This window comes from Denticeps clupeoides, chromosome 1, assembly GCF_900700375.1.
Source record: "Denticeps clupeoides chromosome 1, fDenClu1.1, whole genome shotgun sequence".
NCBI lineage: Eukaryota > Metazoa > Chordata > Actinopteri > Clupeiformes > Denticipitidae > Denticeps > Denticeps clupeoides.
The window spans coordinates 34,439,710-34,464,578 of NC_041707.1; the positions used below are offsets into that span (position 1 = coordinate 34,439,710).

At 42.4% G+C, this 24,869-nt stretch overlaps 2 protein-coding genes and 1 long non-coding RNA gene across 7 annotated transcripts; 2 read left to right on the forward strand and 1 right to left on the reverse strand.

Annotated features, from left to right (window-relative positions):
- The first annotated feature begins 1,040 nt into the window (after window positions 1-1,040).
- Window positions 1,041-14,971, forward strand: phka1a (phosphorylase kinase, alpha 1a (muscle)). Of its 4 annotated transcripts, none has more exons than XM_028973229.1 (33): window positions 1,041-1,193; window positions 1,492-1,650; window positions 2,059-2,217; window positions 3,605-3,652; window positions 3,944-4,112; window positions 4,267-4,349; window positions 4,441-4,521; window positions 5,464-5,562; window positions 5,639-5,785; window positions 6,044-6,097; window positions 6,186-6,308; window positions 6,390-6,485; window positions 6,682-6,789; window positions 6,896-6,974; window positions 7,081-7,215; window positions 7,399-7,508; window positions 7,934-8,078; window positions 8,188-8,266; window positions 8,351-8,502; window positions 9,426-9,596; window positions 9,673-9,761; window positions 9,847-9,992; window positions 10,213-10,366; window positions 10,544-10,623; window positions 10,726-10,804; window positions 10,885-11,014; window positions 11,151-11,252; window positions 11,330-11,445; window positions 12,750-12,794; window positions 13,124-13,282; window positions 13,790-13,843; window positions 13,951-14,151; window positions 14,240-14,971. In XM_028973229.1, the coding sequence occupies exons 2-33, from the start codon at window positions 1,573-1,575 to the stop codon at window positions 14,411-14,413; spliced, it is 3,645 nt and encodes a 1,214-aa protein (XP_028829062.1). In that variant the 5' UTR covers window positions 1,041-1,193; window positions 1,492-1,572; the 3' UTR covers window positions 14,414-14,971. The 4 variants fall into 4 exon arrangements, with proteins under 4 accessions (XP_028829062.1, XP_028829071.1, XP_028829080.1 ...); XM_028973238.1 differs by having other exon boundaries at window positions 1,183-1,305; XM_028973247.1 differs by lacking the exon at window positions 1,041-1,193 and having other exon boundaries at window positions 1,206-1,650; window positions 8,351-8,421.
- A 4,042-nt stretch (window positions 14,972-19,013) lies between these two features.
- On the forward strand, window positions 19,014-22,304 carry LOC114790798 (uncharacterized). The gene is made up of 3 exons (XR_003749869.1): window positions 19,014-19,154; window positions 19,828-20,890; window positions 20,980-22,304. It is a non-coding gene; the product is annotated as an uncharacterized LOC114790798 (long non-coding RNA).
- Window positions 19,725-24,578, reverse strand: LOC114790788 (transmembrane protein 185A). Of its 2 annotated transcripts, none has more exons than XM_028981133.1 (7): window positions 24,324-24,578; window positions 23,799-23,975; window positions 21,801-22,008; window positions 21,616-21,699; window positions 21,171-21,347; window positions 20,954-21,077; window positions 19,725-20,869 (listed from the first exon to the last, which is right to left on the reverse strand). In XM_028981133.1, the coding sequence occupies exons 1-7, from the start codon at window positions 24,359-24,361 to the stop codon at window positions 20,625-20,627; spliced, it is 1,053 nt and encodes a 350-aa protein (XP_028836966.1). In that variant the 5' UTR covers window positions 24,362-24,578; the 3' UTR covers window positions 19,725-20,624. The 2 variants fall into 2 exon arrangements, with proteins under 2 accessions (XP_028836966.1, XP_028836975.1); XM_028981142.1 differs by having other exon boundaries at window positions 23,799-23,902; window positions 24,324-24,577.
- Between the last annotated feature and the right edge of the window lie 291 nt (window positions 24,579-24,869).

Genomic DNA, 24,869 nt, shown 5'->3' on the forward strand with positions numbered 1-24,869 from the left:
GGCACTTTTTCTAGAGGGCCACGTTTCACATTCCAAACTTCAAAATAATTCTAAAATAATGATTTTAGATTTTTTTTTCTTTTTCCCCATTGTGGAAAGATCGGTTAACACCAGCATCTCGTCAGATACTTTTACAAAGTTTTTTCTGATATTTTGTGTTTTGTAGGTGCCCAGTGTGACAACGTGACAAGAAGATGGACCAGGCGACTACCTCCACCTGCTGCTGGTTGTACTCCAGCTGCAGAAAACTGTATAGTGATGAGAACGAAACGACGCCGGCAGCCATATAAACCGTACGCTCGCCAGAGGCCTGGCAGACTTTACAGATGTTAAACACCACTAGGGCGGTGCTTTTCCCATCCTGCTTCAGGAGGCCATTTCCAGCTGTAAAAAAAAAGTGCTGAATTGGCTGAAGTCAAGAAATCAGGTTTCTATTCTAGTTCAGATTAACTGTTGCGCTTTATAGCTTTTGCAGAGGGGTTCTTATCAGTGTTTTTATTAACTGGTTAATTTTTATAGAAATTGCATTTATAACAATTTTATACAAAAAGAGCAGGAACTTGTATTTTTTTTAACATTTATTTAGTTTGTAAGTTGTTTTTTCTGTGTATTGTTTGGATGTTTCAAATAAAGTGATGGAAAAAAAATGTCGCAGTGAGAGGTCATTTAATTTGATAATATCTCAATTAGCGTAGGGAACAAGGCTTCATTCAGCCTTCGGGCTGCTGTATAGTTGCACAAGGCCATGCTTGACCAGCACGCTTTCTTTAAGGAAGACACGGTGTCCATGTGGGGCCTAGGCCAAGTCCAAAAAGAAGGTGGAGCCAGACAAGAACTTTGACTGGACAAAGGCTCAAATTTCCACAAGTTTGACAATGAAAAGTGTGGTTTAAAACGTGCTTTAGATAATCAAAATAAGGCCCATTCAACACCGGACCTAGTAATCATAATGAATCTGTAAGAGTTGTATTTATATGGCCACAACTCTATAATTAAACAAGTTGTGGTTCAAACAACTTTAGACATGGTGTCCATGGCAGAGCACTAAAAATAGCCCGGGGGGACGTCAACAAGAACGCAGAGGCCAGCCAGCCGAGGAACCTTTGCTCGGAGACCCTCGCTATCTTTTACTTTTGGTGGACCTGTGGGGCACTTGCCGTCTGGGTTAAAGCACAGGATTAAAGACAGACCAGGTTGGTTGCAAAGCGCCCGATCTGGCAACACACGGCACCACCTGGCAACACACCGCAAAGCCGCGGTATCGTGCTCCGCGGAAGAGAACGTCTGCGACAGCCTGACCTCACGGCGAGTTATTATCCGGTGCTGACTTTGCATTCTTACAGAAGTTACGGCGAAGGCCGTCGTCGCGTCGTTTCGGGTTTTTTATTTGGTTTCCGTCAGTGTAAGAACGTGTAGGTCACGTGGCAACGCAACAGTCTCCTTCTGATCGTGCCGTCGGGTCAGGAACTGCCTCCAAACTTCCTCCCGCAGGTTCGAATGAGACCAACTTGTCGCCTCCGACCGGCCGGGCCTCGCAGGGGAATGTCGCAGGACGCGTGAGAGGAGCGCGACATGAGGAGCCGCAGCAACTCCGGCGTCAAACTCGACAACTACGCCCGCATAGTGACCCAGACCATCCTGCGGTACCAGGTGACGCTGACCTTATCACTGAAACCAACCACAACAAAAGACTCAAAAAGAGTCTTTCAATAGAAAAGTTTCTTGTGCACGCCAATGAAGCCAGAGATGGCGCTCTGTAATAAATGAAATGCGGCCATGTGGGTGTTTGATGTGACTCTATGTTGTCTCAGTAGTTTCGTTCAGTGAGGTGCAACGGGCCTGGTATTAAACTTACTCAAGTTTTATCTTTCAGGGATCCCTGACTCTGTGTATTCACCAGTTGTGGCAATCTGTCCAGTGTATATTTACTCATAAAATACATAAAAGTGCCGTTTTTTCCCCCCTACAGCCTGCAACCTTCCCTGAATTCATACGAGCGAATGAATATGTCTCATATGGAATATGTCTAATTCAGTCTGTGTGGATGCTGTGACCCAGGACCCAGTGACGGGCCTGCTGCCGGCCAGTAAGGAACAGCCTGATGCTTGGGTGAGGGATAACGTGTACAGCGTCCTCTCCGTGTGGGCTCTGAGCCTGGCCTACAGGAAGAATGCCGACCGTGACGAGGACAAGGCTAAGGCCTACGAGCTGGAACAGGTTCGGAGTGAACTTCCTTCGAGCAGCACAGACCAAAAGCTCTGCAGATTAGCTGTGATCACATTGCCGAGTTGACATTTTCATTTTCAGGATTTTCACTGTTTTCAAATAGGGAGCAGTATTTCACCAAAATCCGTCTACCAAAAAAGTACTTGAGTTTCCTCTCAATCCTGGTAAACAGATATTTACACTTTGCTGTGCACAAACCTCCTGCCATTACCAAATGAAAAACAGAACTTACTGCATAAGTGGGAAAATCCTACAGCTATTAATTTAATTCCACTCGTTGTTAGTGCGATACAGTAGTAGAGGATAAGGAATAAGAGAATGCAGAGAGCAGTAAAGTGGGAGTTAGAACATTGTGATTTAAAATCAGATTTGATATCACATGAGGTCAGATACATGTCCAATTCATGGCCACGCAGCATGAAGAGTTATATAAGAAGGAAAAAGAGACACAGTGTTCAGCATCGGACACCTGCTTTTAGATTTCACACCTCTCTGTGAACAACACTTGCTCTTTAAGGTGCTTAATAACAAGTCGTAAATGTCAAGGAAACGAGTTGTTCGATATTAATAAATAAGGCAAATGTAGGTATTCATTGATTGTTTTAAGAACACACCCAGCTCAACGTCCCTTTTGAACTCTGCCCTTTTCCTCGCCTCCTCCGTCATGAAATGGAATGGAGTAACATGAGATGACCGAGACCAGGCGAGGCAATAGCTAATGTACTAACATAAACACATCCACTCTGTTAGACTCGGTCTATATAAAGTGTTTGTGTCAGTGACCACACCATCTCTGTTACACCATCGCTTTACCCACTGTAAGTTAGACTTGTGTGTGGTTGTCTGGTGCCAGTATTCTGTGTAAAAGACAATGACTTTTCCATTCCTAATGCAATGTCTGATCCGCGATATTGAAGTAAATAGATCTCTCTATTTTGATTTGTGTGTACAGCCATTGCTGCTGTACATGCTGGTTATATTTCCCCTTGTTGTATTTCTTTAATTAAAAAAATATGGGTGGTGGTAGCCTAGTGGGTAACACACTCGCCTATGAACCAGAAGACCCAGGTTCAAATCCCGCTTACTACCATTGTGTCCCTAAGCAAGACACTTAACCCTAAGTTGCTCCAGGGGGGGCTGTCCCTGTAACTACTGATTTGTAAGTCGCTCTGGATAAGGGTCGCTCTGATCAATGCCGTAAATGTAAATGTAAAAAATAATGTCTTTAGTCGCAAGGAATCCTAGCAGCCCAAAGGTGCTTTAACTTGCACTATTCATCTAGTCAGGTATCAGGTACATGGATGACTAAATGAAACCCAAAAATTAAAATCCACCAAAATCACTCTTCTTTTTTCATTTTTTTTTCTCCCCACCACAGAGTGTTGTTAAATTAATGAGGGGGGTTCTACAGTGCATCATGCGGCAGGTAAGACCGCCTCCATCCACACACATATCAATGTGTAGGTGCGGGATGCTGGTTAATACTCTCTGTGCATCCTGACTGCAGTGACTTTAGGCTAAATGATTTGATGGTCCATTCTAATGCCCCTGCCGGACTTTGTTGAACTCAGTAATTCGGTATCATGACTTGAGGGTGTGGTACTGCCCTCCTTTTTGCTATTCATTTACACTTACACCAACGGTGACTCTCTGAGTCGTGTGCTTTTACACAATTTGCGCAAGCGTCCTAACGGCCATCTTATCTCCACCCTGTCAGTTGGACAAAGTGGAGAAGTTCAAGTACAGCCAGAGTACGACAGACAGCCTGCATGCAAAGTACAACACCCGCACATGTTCCACGGTGGTGGGCGATCAGGAGTGGGGTCACCTGCAGGTGGATGCCACCTCCCTGTTCCTGCTCTTCCTGGCCCAGATGACTGCTTCAGGTACGGCTGACGGCTTTATATCCAAATATGTTGCCTTTGAAAAGACCATCCTGCATATTTGGACAGATGTAATAGATAAGAACAGCCCACACACTTACATTTTTATTTATCTGAGATGTCCTCCAGTTTGGGCCTGTTCTGTAACACTCCGCAGGGCTCCACATTGTGTACACTCAAGACGAGGTGGACGTGGTCCAGAATCTGATGTTCTACATTGAAGCAGCTTACAAAGTGGCGGTTAGTTTTTGTTTATGATTTATCAGTCCAATAATGTTGCGTCTCTTTTCGTAGTGGTGAATGAACAAATAACATTTTTGTTCTTGCACAGGACTATGGCATGTGGGAAAGGGGGGACAAGACAAACCAGGGCATACCTGAGCTCAATGCCAGTTCCATAGGCATGGCAAAAGTAGGTGCTTTACACAACATACACCATTACAACATGATTATAACCTCCAAATTATCAGGCCAATACTGCCTTCATGTAAATAGAACAGACCTAGGAAGTACTGTATATTATTAATGATATCCAGAGTTATAGTAATCATTATCATATGAACTTCAGTGACATAACTTAAGTCTAGTGTCTCTATACTTGTCAGTAATACTCAACTCAAAATTCAGGTTTGAGTAGATTTGTTCCATAAAATATCATTTTAATACATTTTACCCATCCCTCTACATACTACACGTTGTGAAACTCATTTTAATTCTCTCTAAACGTCTTTAACCTGCTGCCTTACGTGACTGACTGCACACCACTCTTCTCCTAAAGTCCCTTCCAGGAAACCCCAGTGAAAGGGAATGCGCTGTGCGGCAGCGCGTGCGATGCCACCGCATTAGTGCCCGCCATTCATTCCTCTCTGACCACAGCACAGTCTGTTCCACCCCACCCCACCCCCCTTTGCCCTTCTCAGTCTTGCAATAATGACACTGAGTGCTGTAACCCTGTTGTTTATCATGTCTTTCTCGGCTACTTTTTTTTCCGCTCGTCGCTAATGTTCTTCACTGCAGCAGAGCAGCTGAGAATGCTCCTGAAGCGGGAAGATCCCACACAGCTTTCCCTGGTCTAGCTGACCCAAATTAACCTCAACATGGCCGCCTGGTGTAATGTTGACAGAGCTCCTTTCACTGTCTTCTGGGGGACACGTAGTCCGGGCTTGTAAATTCATCTGTAAGATCAAGGGGACGCTGGGCTCTGACCAAAGTCAGCGTCTGTCTAGTGACTAGACTAGTGACTCCCTAATGCTGAATTGTCCGAATGAATGCTGTGTCTGACTGTGAGAATGAAATGACACGGGATAGAAGGTGCAGAAGGGGCTACTGAATGGCGTCTTTGTGCCCCATGCAGGCTGCATTAGAAGCGCTGGACGAGCTGAATCTGTTTGGTGCCAAAGGAGGGCCGGGCTCAGTGGTCCACGCTTTGGCTGATGATATCCAGCACTGCCAGGTATATAAACACGCCCCCAGTGCCATCAAACATTCAGTGAGCTGTCCCTTTAAAAAAAAAAAAAATTCCTTTCCAGTCCATCCTGAACTCCATGTTGCCCCGAGCCTCGACTTCAAAAGAGGTGGATGCAGGAGTGCTGGCCATCATCTCCTACCCAGCCTTCGCAGTGGAGGACCTGAACCTGGTGAACCTCACCAAGGAGGAGATCATCTCCAAGCTGCAGGTGTGGGACCGCCCCGAACTCTGATCCTGACTCCACCCACTGCACCCTTCCGGAAGATGCTAAAATAAGTACAAGAGGCTGAGAGGGTGGAGGGGGAGGACTAGGGGTGGCAGAAGCAGATCAACATCCGACATTTATAGATATTCACCTCTGATGGAGATGATTTAAAAAAAAAAAAAACACTTAAATGTATTCTTTTGTCTTTTTATGTCTTTTATTCAATGCAGTAATTCTTACTGTCTCTTCATTTGTCTACAGGGACGCTATGGGTGCTGCAGGTTTCTCAGAGATGGACACAAAACACCGAGAGAGGTTTTTTTGAAAGGGAAAGCATAAGAAACTGATGCTATGATAAGACTTTTGAAGAACCGACATTTACCCACCCGTTTGTCTGTTCCAGGATCCCAACAGGTTGTACTATGAGTCTGCTGAGCTGAAACTGTTTGAGAACATTGAGTGTGAGTGGCCTCTGTTCTGGACCTACCTCATTTTGGATGGCATCTTCATAAACAGCCCAGAACAGGCAGGTCCAACTAACATGAGGGCATTGCTCTTCACATGTAAAAATGTGATGTGATGAATTGCGTTTCTTGCTGTGAACCAGGTGCAAGAGTACAGGGAGGCTCTCGATGGAATCCTGATCAAACAGAAGGATGGGATTCGTCTGGTACCTGAGCTATACAGTGTCCCTTCTGATAAGGCAACTATGATGCACCATTGAATCATAACAACATTTTCCCCACTTTCCCTACACAGCACAATAATCCATTACATGAATCCATTTTGCACTAAAATATTTAACTTCTAATACAAAAAGTCTTGAAAGTACAAGGATTTACTGCACAAAGTGCAGACACAGGTCAATAGATTCGATTTTTTTCCTGTTTATATCCCAGGTGGATGTGGAGTATGTGAACCCCCACTCAGTGGAGAGGATCCCTATGGGCAAGTGTCCTCTGAAATGGGGGCAGTCTCTTTATGTCCTTGGAAGTCTACTGGCAGAGGTCAGATGTTGCCATGTTTTATTTCTGCTGTTAAATGAAAACGACGGAATCTTCAGATTTTCAGCATTCTGTTTCAAATCTCAACAGTTTTGATTTGTGGCTGCAGGGTTTCTTGGCTCCTGGAGAGATTGACCCTCTGAACCGACGCTTCTCCACCATTCCCAAGCCTGATGTTGTTGTGCAGGGTTTGTTTCATTTTTCAGTGAGATTATGTGAAACCTTTTTTAGTTAAAGTTGTTGTGTAGTTCCCACAGTGTTGGTAACGCACCACTTTTATTCCCTGTGCCTTAGTCTCCATCTTGGCTGAAACAGAGGAGATAAAGCAGCTGTTGAAGAAGAACGGTATTGATGTGGAGACGGTAGCAGACATCCATCCAATCCGGGTGCAGCCATCTCGTGTACTCAGTCATATTTACGCCAGGCTGGGTGAGACCTTTCAGGGCATACAAGTATTTTCTCATTATTCTTTGAACTTGGTCCTTAAGTGCTCTTAAAAATAAGGTCATATAATTATAATTATTGTATATTATTCATTGCTCATCTGTACCACAAATGTATGTGGTTCTCTTTAGAAGACTATGTGAATCAATGTGAATTTTTGACCCTCAGGGCGTAACCAAAGGCTTGGCTTGACGGGGAGACCCTACCGCCGGATTGGAGTGTTGGGAACCTCCAAACTCTACTTCATCCGGAACACCATCTTTGCCTTCACACCGCAGGTACAGTCATTTATTAAAGACAAGTCTACAAATTTGCACACTTGGACTAATAAAAAAATCTTTCTGCTTTTCTTCAATGCCACATCCATGTTTGTTAAACTTGCAAATCTGCATTATATTGTAGTATTTCAATTCATTTTAATACTAAAAGTTGCAGTACTTTTTTCATGCAAAATAATTAAGTGCTTTGTTAATCCTTTAAGACATAAATTCATACAGTTGGTCCTCCGGTTCATACTATCCCTTCCCCAAGAAAAAAAAAATCAATATCTGTCTGTTTAAATGTGGGAATATAAGCTTTATTAAGGGATAACAAGATTATTTGTGACAAGTGTGTAAATATTCAGATGCTCGCAGATTTATTTCAAATGTATTGTGTGTCTGTGGAATTCCACCTCACCTCCTCTCCTCCTGTCTCTCCCCAGTTCATTGACCATCAGCAGTTCTACCTGGCTCTAGACAACAGGATGATAGTGGAGATGCTGCGAACTGACCTGTCCTACCTCTCCTCTCGATGGAGGATGACCGGACGGCCCACCGTCACCTTCCCCATCTCCCAGACCATGCTGAGTGTGTGCGGCTACATAAACATCACTACTTTACACGAGCAGCTGATCGTTTAATGTTCCATTTTCATTTCGTATCATGCTGGATAAGGGTTTTCCTGTTTTTCATGCAGCCGAAGATCACACTGACCTGGACCCTGCGGTTCTGGCCACGCTTAAGAAATTACAAGATGGTTACTATGGTGGAGCCAGGTGAGTTCTGATGTTATTTGCGTCTCTGCTCCTGTCGTTGTCACTCGCCTGTCTGTTATCCAACCATCCGCTGTGTGTTTCTAGGATACAGACGGGGAAGTTGTCTGAGTTTCTAACCACTTCCTGCTTTGCACACCTGAGCTTCATGGACAGCGGTAAGACACGTGGAGGCTGCATGGGCTGGGGTGAAGATGAGGAAGATGTTCGTCCTGAGCATGAGTTGCACTTTGACGATGGTAAGGCATGAGTGGACAACAGGCAGCTTTGCATGTTGCACGTTTAAATGTTTTAAAATCAATCATATTTCAGTTGTTAAGGCATTTGGGGTTTAGTCTTAACATTTTCAGTCATCATTGACCATAACAATAAGTAAATAATCCTCCCTGGGATAAAAACCTGTCTTGTTTTGGTGGTTATCTACAACTTACTAGCATCCCTTCCTAACTCTTCCAAAGACAGACAGCAGCATTGGGTACATGGTGTGATGATGGTAAACCTTCTTGATGTTTTTACTATACTTCTTAGAATTGTGTGAATACAGACTTAGTGAATAAGCCTAGAGGATGCATCAGTTTTGATTACATTAAAAACGTCCAATAATAAAGGAAAAACTCATGTAACTTGTGTTACTGCTGCAAAAAAATAATTAATAATTATCATAATCTCTGCAAAACCGTGTACAGATTATTTATTGTAACCAAACAAGGGCTTTCCGTACTCCAACCGCACTGCTGCCAAGGCTGAAGTAATGACCTCTCATGAAGGAGAAAATGCGCATACTGGCATGGTGTTTTGCAAAAATGCTTCTGTTCCGAACCCCAGATGTGTAACGGCAAAGCGTTTGGTGTGCATGTCTAATTAAACATACATTTGTGGCATTTATCAGACACCCTTATCCGGAGCGGCTTACGATCAGTTCCCCTCAGGGTTCAGTGTCTTGATCAGGGACACAAAAGTAGTAAGTGGAGTTTGAGTCTGTGACTTTGTGGTCTTCTGGTTCATAGCTGACTGTCTAACCCACTAGCCTACTACCACCCCAGCTTGAGTGAGTGTCATGCAACAAATGAAATGATGGGAAATATATGGCATTTGTAAGTCTTTTGCAGCTCATTGTGTACTCTTAACAGCAGTGTTTTCTCTCTCTTTTTTTCTTTATCAGAGAATGATGACCTGGCTGAATATCTGGATCAGCTGTTAGCAACTGCTGTCCCTAACCAGGGGCTGATGGTGGACCGAGGTCAGGGAGGGCTCGTCCGTTTCCGAGCAGCAGCCAATAAGACGCGAGAGATGGTGTCCCTTGTTCAAAAAGCCAAGGAACTTAAAATACACAGTAAGCAAATAAAATGTTCTGAGTTCTTATCTTGTCATGGCTTCTTTTTTTATTCTTTCACTCTCTCTGTTCTCAGATGTTCACATGTTTCTCCCCACCAAGCTGTTCCACTCACCACAGCCTCCTCTCAACCTGAGAGACTCAACCGGACCTCAAAGTAGTCAAGTAAACGTTGTTCACGGGTTTCTCTTTCATGTTGTATACGTACATGGCCAAATGTGAAACTCACCTTTAACCTCTGCTCTGGCAGAATCCGGATGTGGTGGTGAACTCAGAGTGTAGTTTGCCTAGAGATGCCAGCGGCAACCTTGACTATGATGCTCTGGTCCAGCTGCTTAAAGACACTGAGAACCTACAGGACCAAGCAGACATCCTCTACATCCTTTTCAAAGACAAGTCAGTCCCTTCCTTCCTTTTTCCTTGCTGGCCTCTGTTCCATCCTTTCATTTGTAAAATATTATTTCCTTATGTTGTTCCTTACAGCCTTCCTTCCTTCCTTGCCTCCTTCTGGAATTCCTCCTCTACCTTTCTCTTATACCTTCTTCCTACTCTGTTTTAAAATATGTCTTTCATTCCTTCCTTCTTTAGGACCTCACATGTTTCCTTCTTTCTCCAGGGGCATGGAGTGGGACACTACTCTGAGAGGCAGTGGTACTACTGTGCACGTTCTACTGCTGGAGCTCTATGAGAAGGCTGGAGACATGCGGCAGTGGGGACTTATCCGGACAATCTCTGGAATGCTCCGCAAGAAGGTGGAGGAGTTGGACTGGGTGAGATCAGCATGACCATTAATTTCAGCATAATGTCTAAATATTGTTAGCATTCTGGGTAAAACCTGATTACCGAATAATATCTGATGATTTTGAGGCTAAACTATCCAGTAGGAATTTTTATCCCTAAAAGTGGTAGTGTAGTTCAATAATTGTATTCTATGTGTGTGCTGTCAGGCTTGCTCTGATTTGTTGGCCCATCAGAAGCACCTGACAGTGGGATTACCTCCAGAGCCTCGTGAGAAGACCATCACAGCGTCAGTTCCCCTCCAAATCCACAAACTATAACCCCATGGCATTGTTATTTAGCAGCAATAATGTAAAACTGTTACAAACTCCTCGACTATGTTTCTCTGCAGACCCATGCCTCCCGACCAGCTGGCTAAACTGATAGACCAGGCCAGCGAGAACAACGTCACCATTGCCATCCTAACACAGGTACATAGACACAGCCTCTTGGACACAGCATGAGAACCCTTAGGCCATTATTTGTGTGTGTGTGTGTGTGTCTCGTACAGGAGATCATGGTTTATTTGGCCATGAATATGAGGACACAGCCCGGCTTGTTCAGTGAGATGTTCCGTCTGCGTATTGGCCTCATAATCCAGGTCATGGCCACGGAGCTAGCCCAGTCCCTCAACTGCTCTGGTAACACATACAAACACGCACAGTCTTCTTGGTTATTAGTAGATCACATCTATTATTCAAGAAGCATTAAGTGGCATAGTATCTCAATAGGAGAAGCTCAGGCCTAGGTGTGTGTGTTTGCATTTGTGTTTCGAAGGTGAGGAGGCCACAGAGAGTCTAATGAGCCTAAGTCCATCGGAACTGAAGAACCTACTGCATCACATCCTCAGCGGAAAAGAGTTTGGCGTGCAGAAGAGTGGTCAGTGTGTGTGCGTGTGCATTTTTCATTCTTGGCTGGTTATTTTCTTTGTTTATTTGTATTTTTGTCCATTTCAGTGCGTTCTATGGACACAGGTGTCAGTCCTGCCATCTCCATCCATGAGGTTGGCCATGTGGGTGCTACCAAGAGTGAGAGAGCAGGCATCAGCAAACTCAAAAGTGACATGAAGATGGTACATGCATACACAAACACTACCCACGTATTATTTTATGAAGAGTACAACACATTTTTCTTTACTCCTGATGAAAAATAAGCTGTCTTTCCCTTACAGTTGGAGGAGCACAGGTTGTCATGGTTGGAGCAGAGTAAGGTGACTTTGGCCAGTCAGTTTTAGCCTGCACTGGTTTGGTTTTAGTCTGGGAAAGTCCCTCTGGAGTTAATTCTCCAGAGCAGATCTGTCCATCTGAGTTGTAAGATCTGGTTTATGGTGACTGGCTGCACAAAAAAACTTTACAAATAGTTTACTATTTATAAATTACTGCTCTACCCCTGAAGAAAAATGGTGTTAAAATCATGGCATACGCTACATGTGCAGAGAGTAGAAGTATTTAAACACTTAGAGTACTTCACTGTGATTTTGGTCACCTCATCTGAATCAGACCTTAGGCAGAAACAAAAAATAAAGATGCCTGAAACAAACAAAATATAGCATTAAATCATATTTCTATTTTGTTTGCTTTTATTTGAGTTTGCGAGGTCTTGAATTCTATTAAAGATCTCCCCATTACTCCCAGTCTGAGCCTCTTTCCCACAGTTGTTACTTGTCACCCTTACATTAATGAGTTAAAAATGTTTGATTTGACAATGAAAAGACAGCAGTTTGCCTCCAATCAGGGATTTGTTCAGTGACCAAAAATATGTTGGGATTTTGACACTCGTTTGTAATTAATATTTAAGTGGTTAAAGAATATTTTGTGTAGCTGGTTAAACAGCAGACCATTTCTTTCAACACCATACCGCAATGTTTCATTCATTAAAGGCGCTATTTTCAGCACTATGAGCCAAGCATGCTAGTGTGTGGTGATCTGCTTGGTAGTTATCTGTATCTTGAAGAAGAAAGTAGTGAGCCTTTGTGTTGGTGTGTAATTATTTCCAGAACACACATTTTAAAAAGGGTTTTAAGAGGAGTCTGATGATTAATAGCTCTAATGCTCTCTGCTTTGTCATTCTGGAAGTGCTCATCTATACACCACATACTCAAATGGCAATTTTCTGGTTTATATATATATTTATGTATAAACCATGAGCCTTACTTTAGCACACAAACCCATGCTTAGTGCCAGTTTGAAAATAGTGTCTTAATTGTCAATAAAACCATGTAACACAATCCACAAGGGTTATTACCTTTAAGAACAAATGGTGGTGAAAAGGGTAATTGGAACTTAATTGTTTTTAAATTTCACTGCTGTGTCCCATCAGAGCCAGTGTGAAACGTGACTTCACTGTTTGCTTGTTTTGTCCTCCCCTTTTTCTCAGAATTTGTCTGTACATACACCAGACATTGAGCAAACAGAGTCAGGGGTAAGTATACTTGTAATAATAGTACAACTGACTCAATATTAGAGACATCTTCCGTGTAGATGAATTTTGTATACAGATATAGACTGTTTAATTTTCCTATTCTTCATCAGTGGTCTGTTTCTGATCTACATTCACTGGCTGATTTTTATTTATTTATTTTTTTCTGGAGTATTTCCTGTATTACATACTACCACAAATATATTCATTTCTGGCCAGCAGAAACTGATCACTGAATACCACTGAATGGACTCCAGTCTGTAACTGTGTAGCATTTTTGTCTTTAAATATTGTGGAATTTTTTAAAAACTTATTTCTGTTTTATTAATAAGAAGCCCCAGTTGCAGTCCTTTGAGTCGTTTGACGCCTCAGTGAACCCGCCAGTGCAAGACAGCCGACACGGCCAGTGGCTGCGGCGGAGGAGACTGGACGGTGCCCTGAACAGAGTGCCAGTGGGCTTCTACCAGAAAGTCTGGAAGATTCTACAGAAAGTATGTTTGGGCAAAAACAGTATTTGGCACCCACCAATTGTAGAAGTTTATTGATTAGTTTATGATTATTGAGGGAGGTCATGACCCCCCCTGGATATTATAGATATAATGAAAATAACAGACCTCTTTCATCATTTTAAGTGGAACAACTTGCATAATTGGTGGCTGTTGAATACTTTTTTTCCCTACTGTATGCTGAACAGCAACAGTGGTGTTGAGTGGTGATAGTTGACACGGTTGAGGTTCAAATCCCACTTACCCTTGTGTCCCTGAGCAAGACACTTAACCCTTAGTGTCTCCAGGGGGACAGGGTGTTGTAGTGGCAGGATGAAATGAAAATCAGTAGCACTCAAGGACAGGCTGAAACAATATTATTACATTCTGCCAAAAATAGAACTTTTATGTTTACAATATTTGACATAACTATAAAATGTTACTATATACTACATAACAGAAAATATTCCTCAAAAAATTTAGATGTTGTATTTATTTAAAATTGTTTTGCAGTGTCATGGACTCTCTATTGAGGGATTTGTACTCCCATCATCAACAACACGAGAGGTATGAACTCAAAATGGGTTAAATGTAGTTAAGAATTATGGTAATTAGTTTAATTTGGTATAGTAGTGATATGTTATGTTACATTTATATCATATCATCCTCCTTAGATGACCCCTGGTGAGATAAAGTTTGCAGTGCACGTGGAGACAGTTCTGAACCGTGTTCCTCAGCCCGAGTATCGGCAGCTACTGGTCGAGGCCATCCTGGTGCTGACCATGCTGGCCGACGTGGACATCAACAGCATCGGCAGCATTATCCACGTGGAGAAGATTGTTCACATTGCCAATGACATGTTCTACAAGGACCAGGTGTGTGTAGGTGGGAATGTTCAAGATATTTGTGGGCAGGGAGCTGCATGTAGACTAATATAATTTAGTTTTTCTTAACTCCATGCAGAAGGATCTGGGAGCAGCTGAGAATATTCTGGTGCGAGACCAGTCCACAGGCATCTGCAGACTGCTGTATGACAGCGCCCCTAGTGGCCGATTTGGAACCATGACATACCTCACCAAGGCAGTGGCCACCTACGTCCAGGACTTCCTGCCCAGCGGCTCCTGTGCTCTCCAGTAGTACAGCAGTGTACCAGCCCTGTTGGATCAGGCATATTTGGTCATTTCAAGCATTTTTAAAAAGCATTTGGGTTATTTGGAAGAGTGGGATATTTTTTTATTTTTTATTTTTTTACAGTTCAGATTACTCATACTCATCAGATGTTGAATTACATTTCTGTTTCTCAGCACAATAGATAAAGTGAGAATTTCTGGTAACTAAAACAGCACTTATTTGTGTAATTTTAGTGTTACCCATAAGAAGTGTGTTCATGGTGTTCTAATTCTTATTATTTGGGATATGTATTAAAAATGGGCAGCAATTCAGTAGTTTGACACATTTTTTTTACAGTATACAGGTGTCACAATAACAATAGAAGTCATTGTTACAAATATAATTCACTAATTCACGATATAGGTTTCTGTGCGTGTTTATAGCAGTTTATTTATTAAAATAATTATGTGTTTAAGGATACACTCCTTTAAAGGATGACAAATAACAATTACTTAAAGTGAGGTGGAAAGTGCTTGTGTGTATTTGCTTATGTTGAGTTGAACAATAAATGCTCTTTATGCATGAGCAGCATGTGTCGAGTACTTGGGCTTGATCATCGTCTGACCCTCTTACCTATACTTAGTCAAAATTTGTCTGGCTAGAGGGGGCTTTATTGGCCTAACCAGTCTTCCCACAGCCTCCCAGATGACTTCCATCGTCATCCGAGAAGCACCACGGACCAATTTATATTTAAATTTATGGCATTTATCAGACTCTCTGTAACTACTGATTTGTAAGTCGCTCTGGATAAGGGCCAGTCCCCCTGGAGCAACTTAGGGTTAAGTGTCTTGCTCAGGGACACAATGGTAGTAAGTGAGATTTGAACCTGGGTCTTCGGGGCGAGTGTGTTACCCACTAGGCTACAACCACCTCCCACTGGCCTCCTGTCTGACCGGGTCCCCCACGGTTCTGGGGTCAACTGGGGGTGTCTGTGAGCCTGTCATCTGGATACCGCCCTAAGCCAAATGGCCAGAGGGAGAGGATAAAGTCCAGGAGATGGAGAAGTACCCCTGAAGTTACTGTTCCACACTCCCAGCCACCTGGCGAAGCATCTCCTCCTGGCTGAACTGGCCAAACCAGCATGTGGCTCCCCACGGGGACGCTGGCCTGGAAGTGATCAACACTGAGGTCGGCGAGTTGCATGAACCCCCGGTCGGCCATCTTGAACATCGCAAACTCATCATCGATTTATCTTTGTTGCTACAAGCCTTCTATCCTGACTGACCTTGCCACCAGCCCCTGACACTTCTCTTGGATTATCCTTGTCTGCTCCTGTTTGCCATCGATGCTGCAGTCAACTCGTTACTTCCCCGACCATTCACCCGCCTCTGCCATGATAGATCTTGCATGTACTTGTAATTCTTGAGCAACTCTCCCCATTTACCCGGGCAGTGGCCGGGTTAATATATCTGTAGCACTAATAGCAGTAACCTTCAATCTCTGCGGTGGAAGTTGCAACGTTCTCAATGCACAGCTTAATCAAGGGAATGTCCAAATTTTGTATCCATTTTGGGCAGTTTTCACGCTTAAAATAAATTTTGATCTTTTGAAAGTGATTGTCATTGTGAAACACAGCACACACAACAAAATGTGTCCGCTGCTTTTAGGGGGTATGGTACTCTGCTCAGTGGCACCTTGTGATTCGATCCCATGTGACCAATTCACCCCAAAGGTTTACATAAGTAAAACAACACACCATGACAAAAGTCATCCTAAATGGCTCCAACAGAATCTGTGTGACAACATTCCTTTTCATTTAAAATCTTAAAAAGATACAGACATTTCAGATAATTAATACGTTAAAAATAGAAAAGAAATTATAAATAGCAAGTGGGTTACATGAAAATGGAACTGGATCAGTGGATTCAAGGGATTCCTGATCCATCCCAGCTTAGGGCTTTAATGTCTGAAAGTTGAGTCATGGCAACTGGACTTTCTTTCTTTAATGTAGAGACGTTTCATTCTGCATCCACAGAACTTTGTCAATCAATTTGACAATCAATTGTCAATTAGGGCTTTAATGGAGCAGAATTACATTAAAACCCACAAAACTGCACTCTGGCATGGCTGCTGCATTAATGCTGACACTGTTGTTAGTTCATGTCACCTCACACAAATACATTAGGATATGTTTTTGTTCTCCCTAAAGTTTCCCTGGATTTGTCCCTTATGCCATTTCTTTTGTTATTATTAATAAAATCACTTTTTTTACAGTGTGTTCCCTCTGCACATTCTTCTCCCCTCAAACACAAATATTTTGCAATGTAAATCATATATGTACAGTGTTGGGGAGTAACGGAATACATGTACCGGCGTTACGTATTTAGAATACAAAATATTTCGTTACAGTTACTGTTTAAATTAGTGATAATCAGAATACAGTTACTTTTTTAAATAAATGGATTACACGGTGGTCCTTTCCAGTTTCATATGTTAGGCTATCCCCTCTCTACCTCCTCTCTAATTTTGGTAATTCCACGCTGCGTGGACCACGCATAACTGCGTGGACCTCGATAGGCAGCTGCCTATCGAGTTGTGATACCTAGCGGATCTGCGCATGCGCAGTCCCTGAAGTTTGCGCTGTTTCAGCGTGAAATTGTAAATAAATATGATTTAATTCACTATTACACCATGATCTTTATACTCTTACAGTGCACATGGACTGAGTGGGTGTAAGGTGACACGCCACCACCCGGTTTAACCTCGCCGCGCGGAACGGAGACGGCTGTAAATGGCCGCTTTCCGCCGCAAGGAAGGTGCGGTCCTAATCAAAAAGAGGGTCATTTTTCTTGTGCAAGGCTACTTTTTATTTTAACTAAGTGATGGAATATGTTGGTAACAGTAAATACTTTTCAATGGCATATTTTATGTTTGTCTTCCACTTTTCAGCTTTATAAATGGAAATGGTTAGGGAAAAACAGGGCTTTTTATTATCTGTGATTGCTACATTCATGTAGTTGTAAAAAGCATGACAATATATAAAGTAATCTAAAGTATTCAGAATACATTACTCACTTTGAGTAACTTAACGGATTACGTTACAAACTACATTTTGGGGCATGTATTCTGCATGTAATCTGTAACAGAATACATTTTAAAAGTAACCTTCCCAACACTGGATATGTAATCATATATGTAAATAAGCCCAAGCTGTTTCCAAGTTGAACTTTGTGATGACATGAACATGAACAAGAACGTTTATTGACAAACCTTTTCTTTGTGGTAATATCAGGCATATCTGAGAACAGCAGCAGTCCCATCCTGGTACTTTCAGTCTAACTAAAACCTATTCATTAAAGTCCATAAAAACTGACGTCACAATGTCTGTAGTTAATCTATAGTAAAACAAATGTAAATGAATGGTAAGAAGTTTCTTCCAACAGCTTAACAATGTTAATGTTAAAACTACTCAACAGTACACAGGCAATAAAAGGCACGGTGCTTTGGTGACTGGGCAATATCCACAAAAAAACTAAATAACTACAGAAGCTATTTGTTCAGCTGAGTTGAGTTTTCTTTGCCTACATGGGGTGTGGACTTCAATCTAATTATATGGAATTTTCTGATGAAAACTCTCACGTGATTTCAGGACATGATTTAAAAGTTCAATGTGGAATTAAACAATAATCATGATAATTATATTTGATAGCCATTCAATAAAAAAATAATGCTCAGAATGTATTTTACTTTCCTGTGTGAAGAAAGAATGGATAAGCTGTTTCTTCCACAGAACTAACTAGCAAAACTATACATATAGTTATTTGTTGTATAAAAGCAGCAGGGAATGAGAAGAGCTTACCTGGTCTATCAGACCATCTATCTATGGCTGGTGGACTTCCGGCTGGTACTAAAATATAAAAATGTAAACTACAGTATGTACATGGATTTTGAGGATTAAAAGTTTGATTCCTCAATCACTGAAGAAGAAGCTACCTGGTCGTCAGCTTCTTCTCTCTTTTCTTCCCTGCTCTCCGTCTGCAAACTGGGATATTGAGACTCTTCTACCATGGACATCCAGCCATTAAATATTCTGCGCTCCTAAAAGAAAAAGAGATTAAAACGTAAGCAGCAGAATCTGAAGAAATGTCTTTGCAAGATGCATATTTGATTGTGTTGACTGTTGATAATGACTAATTCATGAGATAGGGTTTAATGTGCTTTCTCATGTCCGCATCAGTTCCTGAATGTTGCATTTTGTTTCATTTGTGTCCTGTGTAGATGTTCTTGGCAATCGTTTCTTTATTGAAACCCCCCTAGGGAGCAACATTTGAACCTGCAACATTTCGGTTACGAGTTTGCTTCCTCAGCCATTAGGCTACCACTGCCCCACATTAATTATCCATTAATTATCCAATTTGTACCATTCTGGGACTCTCTTGGACTCTCTAATGGGGCAGTGGTGGCCTAGCGGGTAAGGAGACTGACCCATAATCTGGCGGTTGCAGGTTCAAATCATAGCTACCCACTGCTCACCAAGGGTAATGTTTAAATGCAGAGGACACATTTCGTTGAGTCATCATTTGCTGTGCTGTGTTTCACAATGACTTGGGTTTCTTTCATAGAGTGGCACTGGAAAAAGGGAAGTAGATGTATCTTATTTACTCATTCAAGTCATGTTCATTTTGTATAATGATGATTGTTAATAAGGTTGTGATGTCTTCTCCAGGTTCTCTGGTTTCCGTACACCATCTAACGCCATGCACTCTAGGTGAGTTAGCAACTCTTAATTGTCTGCGGTGTGTGTGGTCGGCATAGTAAAACCAAATTCTCAATGCCATGTGCTCAAAAAGCTGGCGTGGTTAACGTTTTATAACTATACTCGTTATTTCAGTTAAACTGAACAAACTGAGTGAAGTGATTGTCAGTTTGATACATAGCAGCACAGTGCACACAGTGAAATTTGTCCTCTGCATTTAACCCATCACCCTTGGTGAGCAGTGGGCAGCCATGACAGGCACCCGGGGAGCAGTGTGTGGGGACAGTGCTTTTCTCAGTGGCACCTTGGCGGATCGGGATTCGAACCGGCAACCTTCTGATTACGGGGCCACTTCCTTAACCGCTAGGCCACCACTGCCCCAACCTGCAGCCTACAACTTTTTTCTGCTTCCCCGCAGTAAGATGATACAGTTGAAGCTTCTATTGGCTGCTGAACACTCTGTGATGTCTGTGAAGGCCTTTAGTCCTCTGTAGATGGGAATCCTGCATAGCAACAGAAACTGTAATCCATGTGATTACTACTGATAACAGCAGCAAATCAACACATTTTGAAACAGCAAGAGTTTCTGTAAATGTTTTATTGAAAATCACTGAAATAATGAAAAAAATAATCAAGATAAAATAAGGACTACATTTACACATGCTTTTTTTTTTTGTCCCAACAGAACCCATTCTCTTGGTATTTGAGCACTACATCAGCTCTCTACATTGGTCCAGATACAGAAATGGGCATTTATACTTGCACTACTGTAACGACTCCCTCCCAGGCCGGCTGGAAATGGGATTTATTCCAGTGTTTAAACAACTGGCCTGAGTCAACAAGCCAACATGTCACAGTGGGTCGGGCCACTGCCGTAGAAATACCTAACAGTATGAAAACACAATGGAACAGAAGGCCATGGGGCTCACACCCCAAAGGATCCACATAAAACGCTTGTCCTCGTTACAAAATCAACGGGGAAGGACATCTTGGTGATGTCGGCACAATAAGAGCACAATCTGGACTCAGGAAGACTTACTGAAATCAAGAAGAGGCAGAGAGGCATGTGTCTATGGACTGTGATGCACTGTAGATGGGTGTAGAATGTAGGCTAAAAACAGAGTAGTAGTGCAACATTACTGGAAAGCTGTACAAGCTTAAAAATGGAACAGAAGGTGGCTTTGTGGTACACTAGTGTTAAAAGTCGCTTTCCTTGGACCCCAGGATCCTTGGATCCTGCTTCAGAGCCGCCTCCCACATGTAAACAGTCAAACAGAAACAGTTTGTTCCAGTCGTTTCCACTCCGCAGTTCTCCATCATGGTCCTCCTGACGAACTTCGTCCCAAACCTGATGTAAACAATGCTAAACCAAAACAGGAAATATAAAATTATTTGGCAAAGTGGTAAAAAGTTTGAGGGGTAGATGTTCTCCAGACAACTTGTATGACTTTGAGAGTTTAGAAGGTTCCAGGCCGCGAAACATCAGTCTGGCATGTCTATGGACAGTTTGGAAGGAGGTACAAAATATTTGCCAGGGCTCTGGGTGATCACCACCCCAGTCTTTTTGTGGAACATGGGGGCTATCTTTGGTGGCTCGGGGACAGGCGTCTCCTCGGATGCCTCCATGTCCTCGTGCTTCATGTCGTAGGAGATGTTGCCATATTCACGCAGGAAAGGCAAGAGCTCCAGCAGGAACTGGCAGAAGTCCTTTCGGATCCCAAACCACCCTGAAAAACAGACAGATGAAGGTAAGGTGCAAGTCTGGCCAATGCAGAACCAGTCAACAGAACAAAAGTGACAAAATGACTCACAGTGATTGCCACCTTTCTGTCCAAAGGTGGTGGCCATAAGAGTTAGCAGAGACAGCCAGAGAGGCACAAACACGGGGATGAAGCTGAACCCGTTATGGCCGTCCAGCTTATGGACCAGCAGTATCTGAAGAGCATTTATTGTCACTTCAAATCCTTTGCCAAAAATCTGTCAAGTCACATCTAAAACCAAAAACGGCAAAACCTGAAAGAACATTACCTCAAACGTGAGGAGAGGCACAACAATGGTCATCCAGCTGATCGCCATGGTGATGTGGGTGCGGCGCTGTTCTGCGATGATGTCGATGGAGCGGAGGAACAGCACAGACCAGACGATGTAGTACAGCACCACCAGGCACAGAAAGGACATAAGGATCCACAGAGGCACACACACCACCTGAACAACAGCCATAAATTCACACAATTAATACAAATAATCATTACATACGTTCATGTACCAAGAATTAATCCCCCCCCCTTCAAAACAGCTCTCACAGTCAAATTGTTTATATCTTTCAGTTGAGATGAGAATAGATGTATAAGATGAATTATATCAGTATGCAATTGAAATTTCCGAATTTAAAGAAGAAAAGCAGTGGCAACATCAATTATGTTATCATTTCAGGCAGTAATAGAAATTTTTGAATAATTCTGTGGGTGCTCACCAGCCAGGGCCAGCTGATAATTTTATCTAGACGCAGGGCGATGAAGATAAACTGGAGGATGTTGACAGAGCAAAGGATCTCCAGCTACAAGAGAGTTTGAATTGCATTAGGAGGATTCCAAAGCTAGAGTTCGTTCCAACATCTTTCGCAAATGCTCATTTTCAGTATCTTTAAATGGTACCGACCTCCAGGGACCGGTCATGCCGGAAGCCCCACACGCAGGCGGCCACAGATATAGGGGAAACGAAGAAGAGGGGCAGGAACACAAGGAGCCAGAAGTGTGTTCCCCTTTCGATCCGGTCACACACCAATACCTCGAACATCAGCAGGAGAATGTGTATACCAACGGCAATCAGCATGGCTTTAAATTCCACACAGGTCTCACCCTCGATCCTACAAAAGCATTACATCATGTTATAAGAATTTACCATAATAATAAATGTACGTACTGGCAAGAGTTGAGCTCTGTTATTTAAGAAAATAGACTCATTTGATGTGAAGTTGGATATGTAATAATGATGATGATAATAAATCACAGATATCAACCAGTTATTCAGCTGTGCCCAATGAGAGTTCATGGTCAAAAGAGGTCATCTGAATAAATGAGCCCAATAAACGATCCAAAAAAAGGGTATAAGATAATCAAATGTTAACAGGTTGGAAGGGTTAAAGTTACAGCTAAAACAGCACGGGGCTGCAAATAACAAACGTTTTGACAGTTGACTTGTAATCAGCTACTAAACCAATTAGTCAACTAGTCAGATTATAAATTGCAAAATTATAAAATGAGATGAGATCATCCTTAGTCCCACAAGTGGGAAATTTACATTGTCACGGCTGTACAACTGGACCATACAAAAATTCATTTCATGAATATTTTGTATATTTTATATTATATAAAATATAAAAATGTTCACTATACAAACAAATAATCTTGAAACAACTGTAAAAATATATGTATCTAAATAAAAAATATATTTATGTATGTATGTATGTATGTATAAATAGAATATATTTGTTGTGTAAACATGCATAGAGTGGGTATATACACACATATTGCACATAAGAAAAACAGAAACGGTGTATTGGGTGTGTGGGTTTGTTAGTCTATGTATGTAATGTATTTATGTATGTGTGGCCTGACAGTAAGAGAGTCTCTTGGAGAACAGTTGGGGGGATGGGGGTTGTTTACATGATTACACACGTTGGGTTACACGCGCTGGTGACATTGGTTTCACCTGTTTGGAGCCGCAAGCCACTACCAACGGATTTGTTTTAAAGTGGGGTTCTGTACATAAATAAAGAGTTAACTGAACTCTTCTGCAATTGCGAGGAAAAGCTGCATGAATCACCTACAGACGATTTATGATTTTTCTGTCGCAAAATCTAGATTTTGGTATTGTAAAATGTTTAAATGCCGCTATTGCTGACAATATATTCGCTGCACATATCTGCTAGAAAATGTAAAAATACATTTAAAGTACACAAAAATACATACAATCAAATAAACCATGGATGTCAAAGTCGTATGACGCCACCCACATCCTGGGAGATTGTTTCATATACATCAATTATTATGGCCTGGCAATATTGAAAGACTGATAAACCACAAACTACAAATCCCATAATGCAGTGCTTCAGTTGCCTTGCCGAACTGCAGCTGAATCTGTACATCCGCAAATTCAGTAAAATTCTTTTTTTCGCTGTGCGAACTCAGTGCGTAGGTCGCTCAGTTTGTCAGCAAAGTGCACACTGCATTATGGGATCTGTAGATTGTGTGATATCATTGTTTCATATCGCAGGGTGGTAGTAGCCTAGTGGGTAACACACTCGCCTATGAACCAGAAGACCCAGGTTCGAATCCCACTTACTACCATTGTGTCCCTGAGCAAGACACTTAACCCTAAGTTGCTCCAGGGGGGGACTGTCCCTGTAACTACTGATTGTAAGTCGCTCTGGATAAGGGCATCTGATAAATGCTGTAAATGTAATGTAAATGTAATGGTAGATCTTTATAAAACGAGTTTGACACATGTGAAGGAGACAATGTCAATGTCACGCACACGCTATTTGCTGGTTTGCCACAACTTTGAATGAAGCCAGCTGAGAAGATGAGGATGAAAAAAAAAAAAGTTTTTTTTTGAAGACTATAAACTAACAAGTATGCACAGAAAGACACTCACCGGTACTGTGGGTTGTGGGCCCACACGCCAGTGCCCACTGAAGCGCCGACGATGACCATGAGCTTCCACAGCCATATCGGAGCAAAGACAGCCCAGTAGCTCCACTGGATGATCCCGTCCAGCCGCAGGGACAGCAGTATGGAGAATAGCAACAGGCAGGCATATATGAGGAATTTGCTGAGGAAAAAGCAACGGTGACGGTTTTATTCTGCCCAAGGAAACTCGAGATCTTATAATGGTTTGTGAATTTGGACAACAGAACGTCCGTACGTCCCGCTGATTCCTATGCCAGATTAGGACATTCGGAAGTCACATTTTTTCCCAAACTCATCAAGCACCTTAACAACTCGTGTTTAATTACTGATATAAACAAGGTTATTTATGCTGGAATATTTTCACTAAACCTAAAGTGCACTTTATAAGCACAGATGTATATGTTAGCGTAAATCGCAAATAATAAACGTCACCAGCTTGTTGTTGTGCCATTAGCCTCGCGTAATAAACAGCTAATGTTAGCACACTGACCTGGGGTTAAAATCCTGGAAAAGCCCCCTGAGATTCATGATGGTCAAAAAGCCTTCAGTCGGGCTGCGACATTTTAATGGAATCCCCCCCACACGACAGAACAGGCGCGCCCCTCTGTCCCGTCTTGGTTCCCAAAGCGGCTCAAATCCGTCCGGGACGAAATTTGGAAATTGGAAGGCTAACGTTAGCTCCGCTAGCACTTCCGGCGACCGCCGTGACGTCACCCGGTCTGCGCCCGGCTCGGGGCCGCCGACGGTTGTCATGGCAATTTATTAATTAAAAACAATAAATTATGAGAAGTATAATCCCGCGAAAAAAAAATACTTTAAAGTGATGGATCGACAAAAAAAGAAGAAATGTTTCACGCAGGATTCATGCTTACAGTAGTTTTCTTTTTTCCTCTTTCAGTCTGAAAATGTACAGTACTCTGATTACTGCTTTGCACGCTCTTGGCTTTCTCTCGATGAACTTCAAGAGGTCGTCACCTGAGATGGTTCTCCAACAGTCTTGAAGGAGTTCCCAGAGGTGTTTAGCACTTGTTGGCCC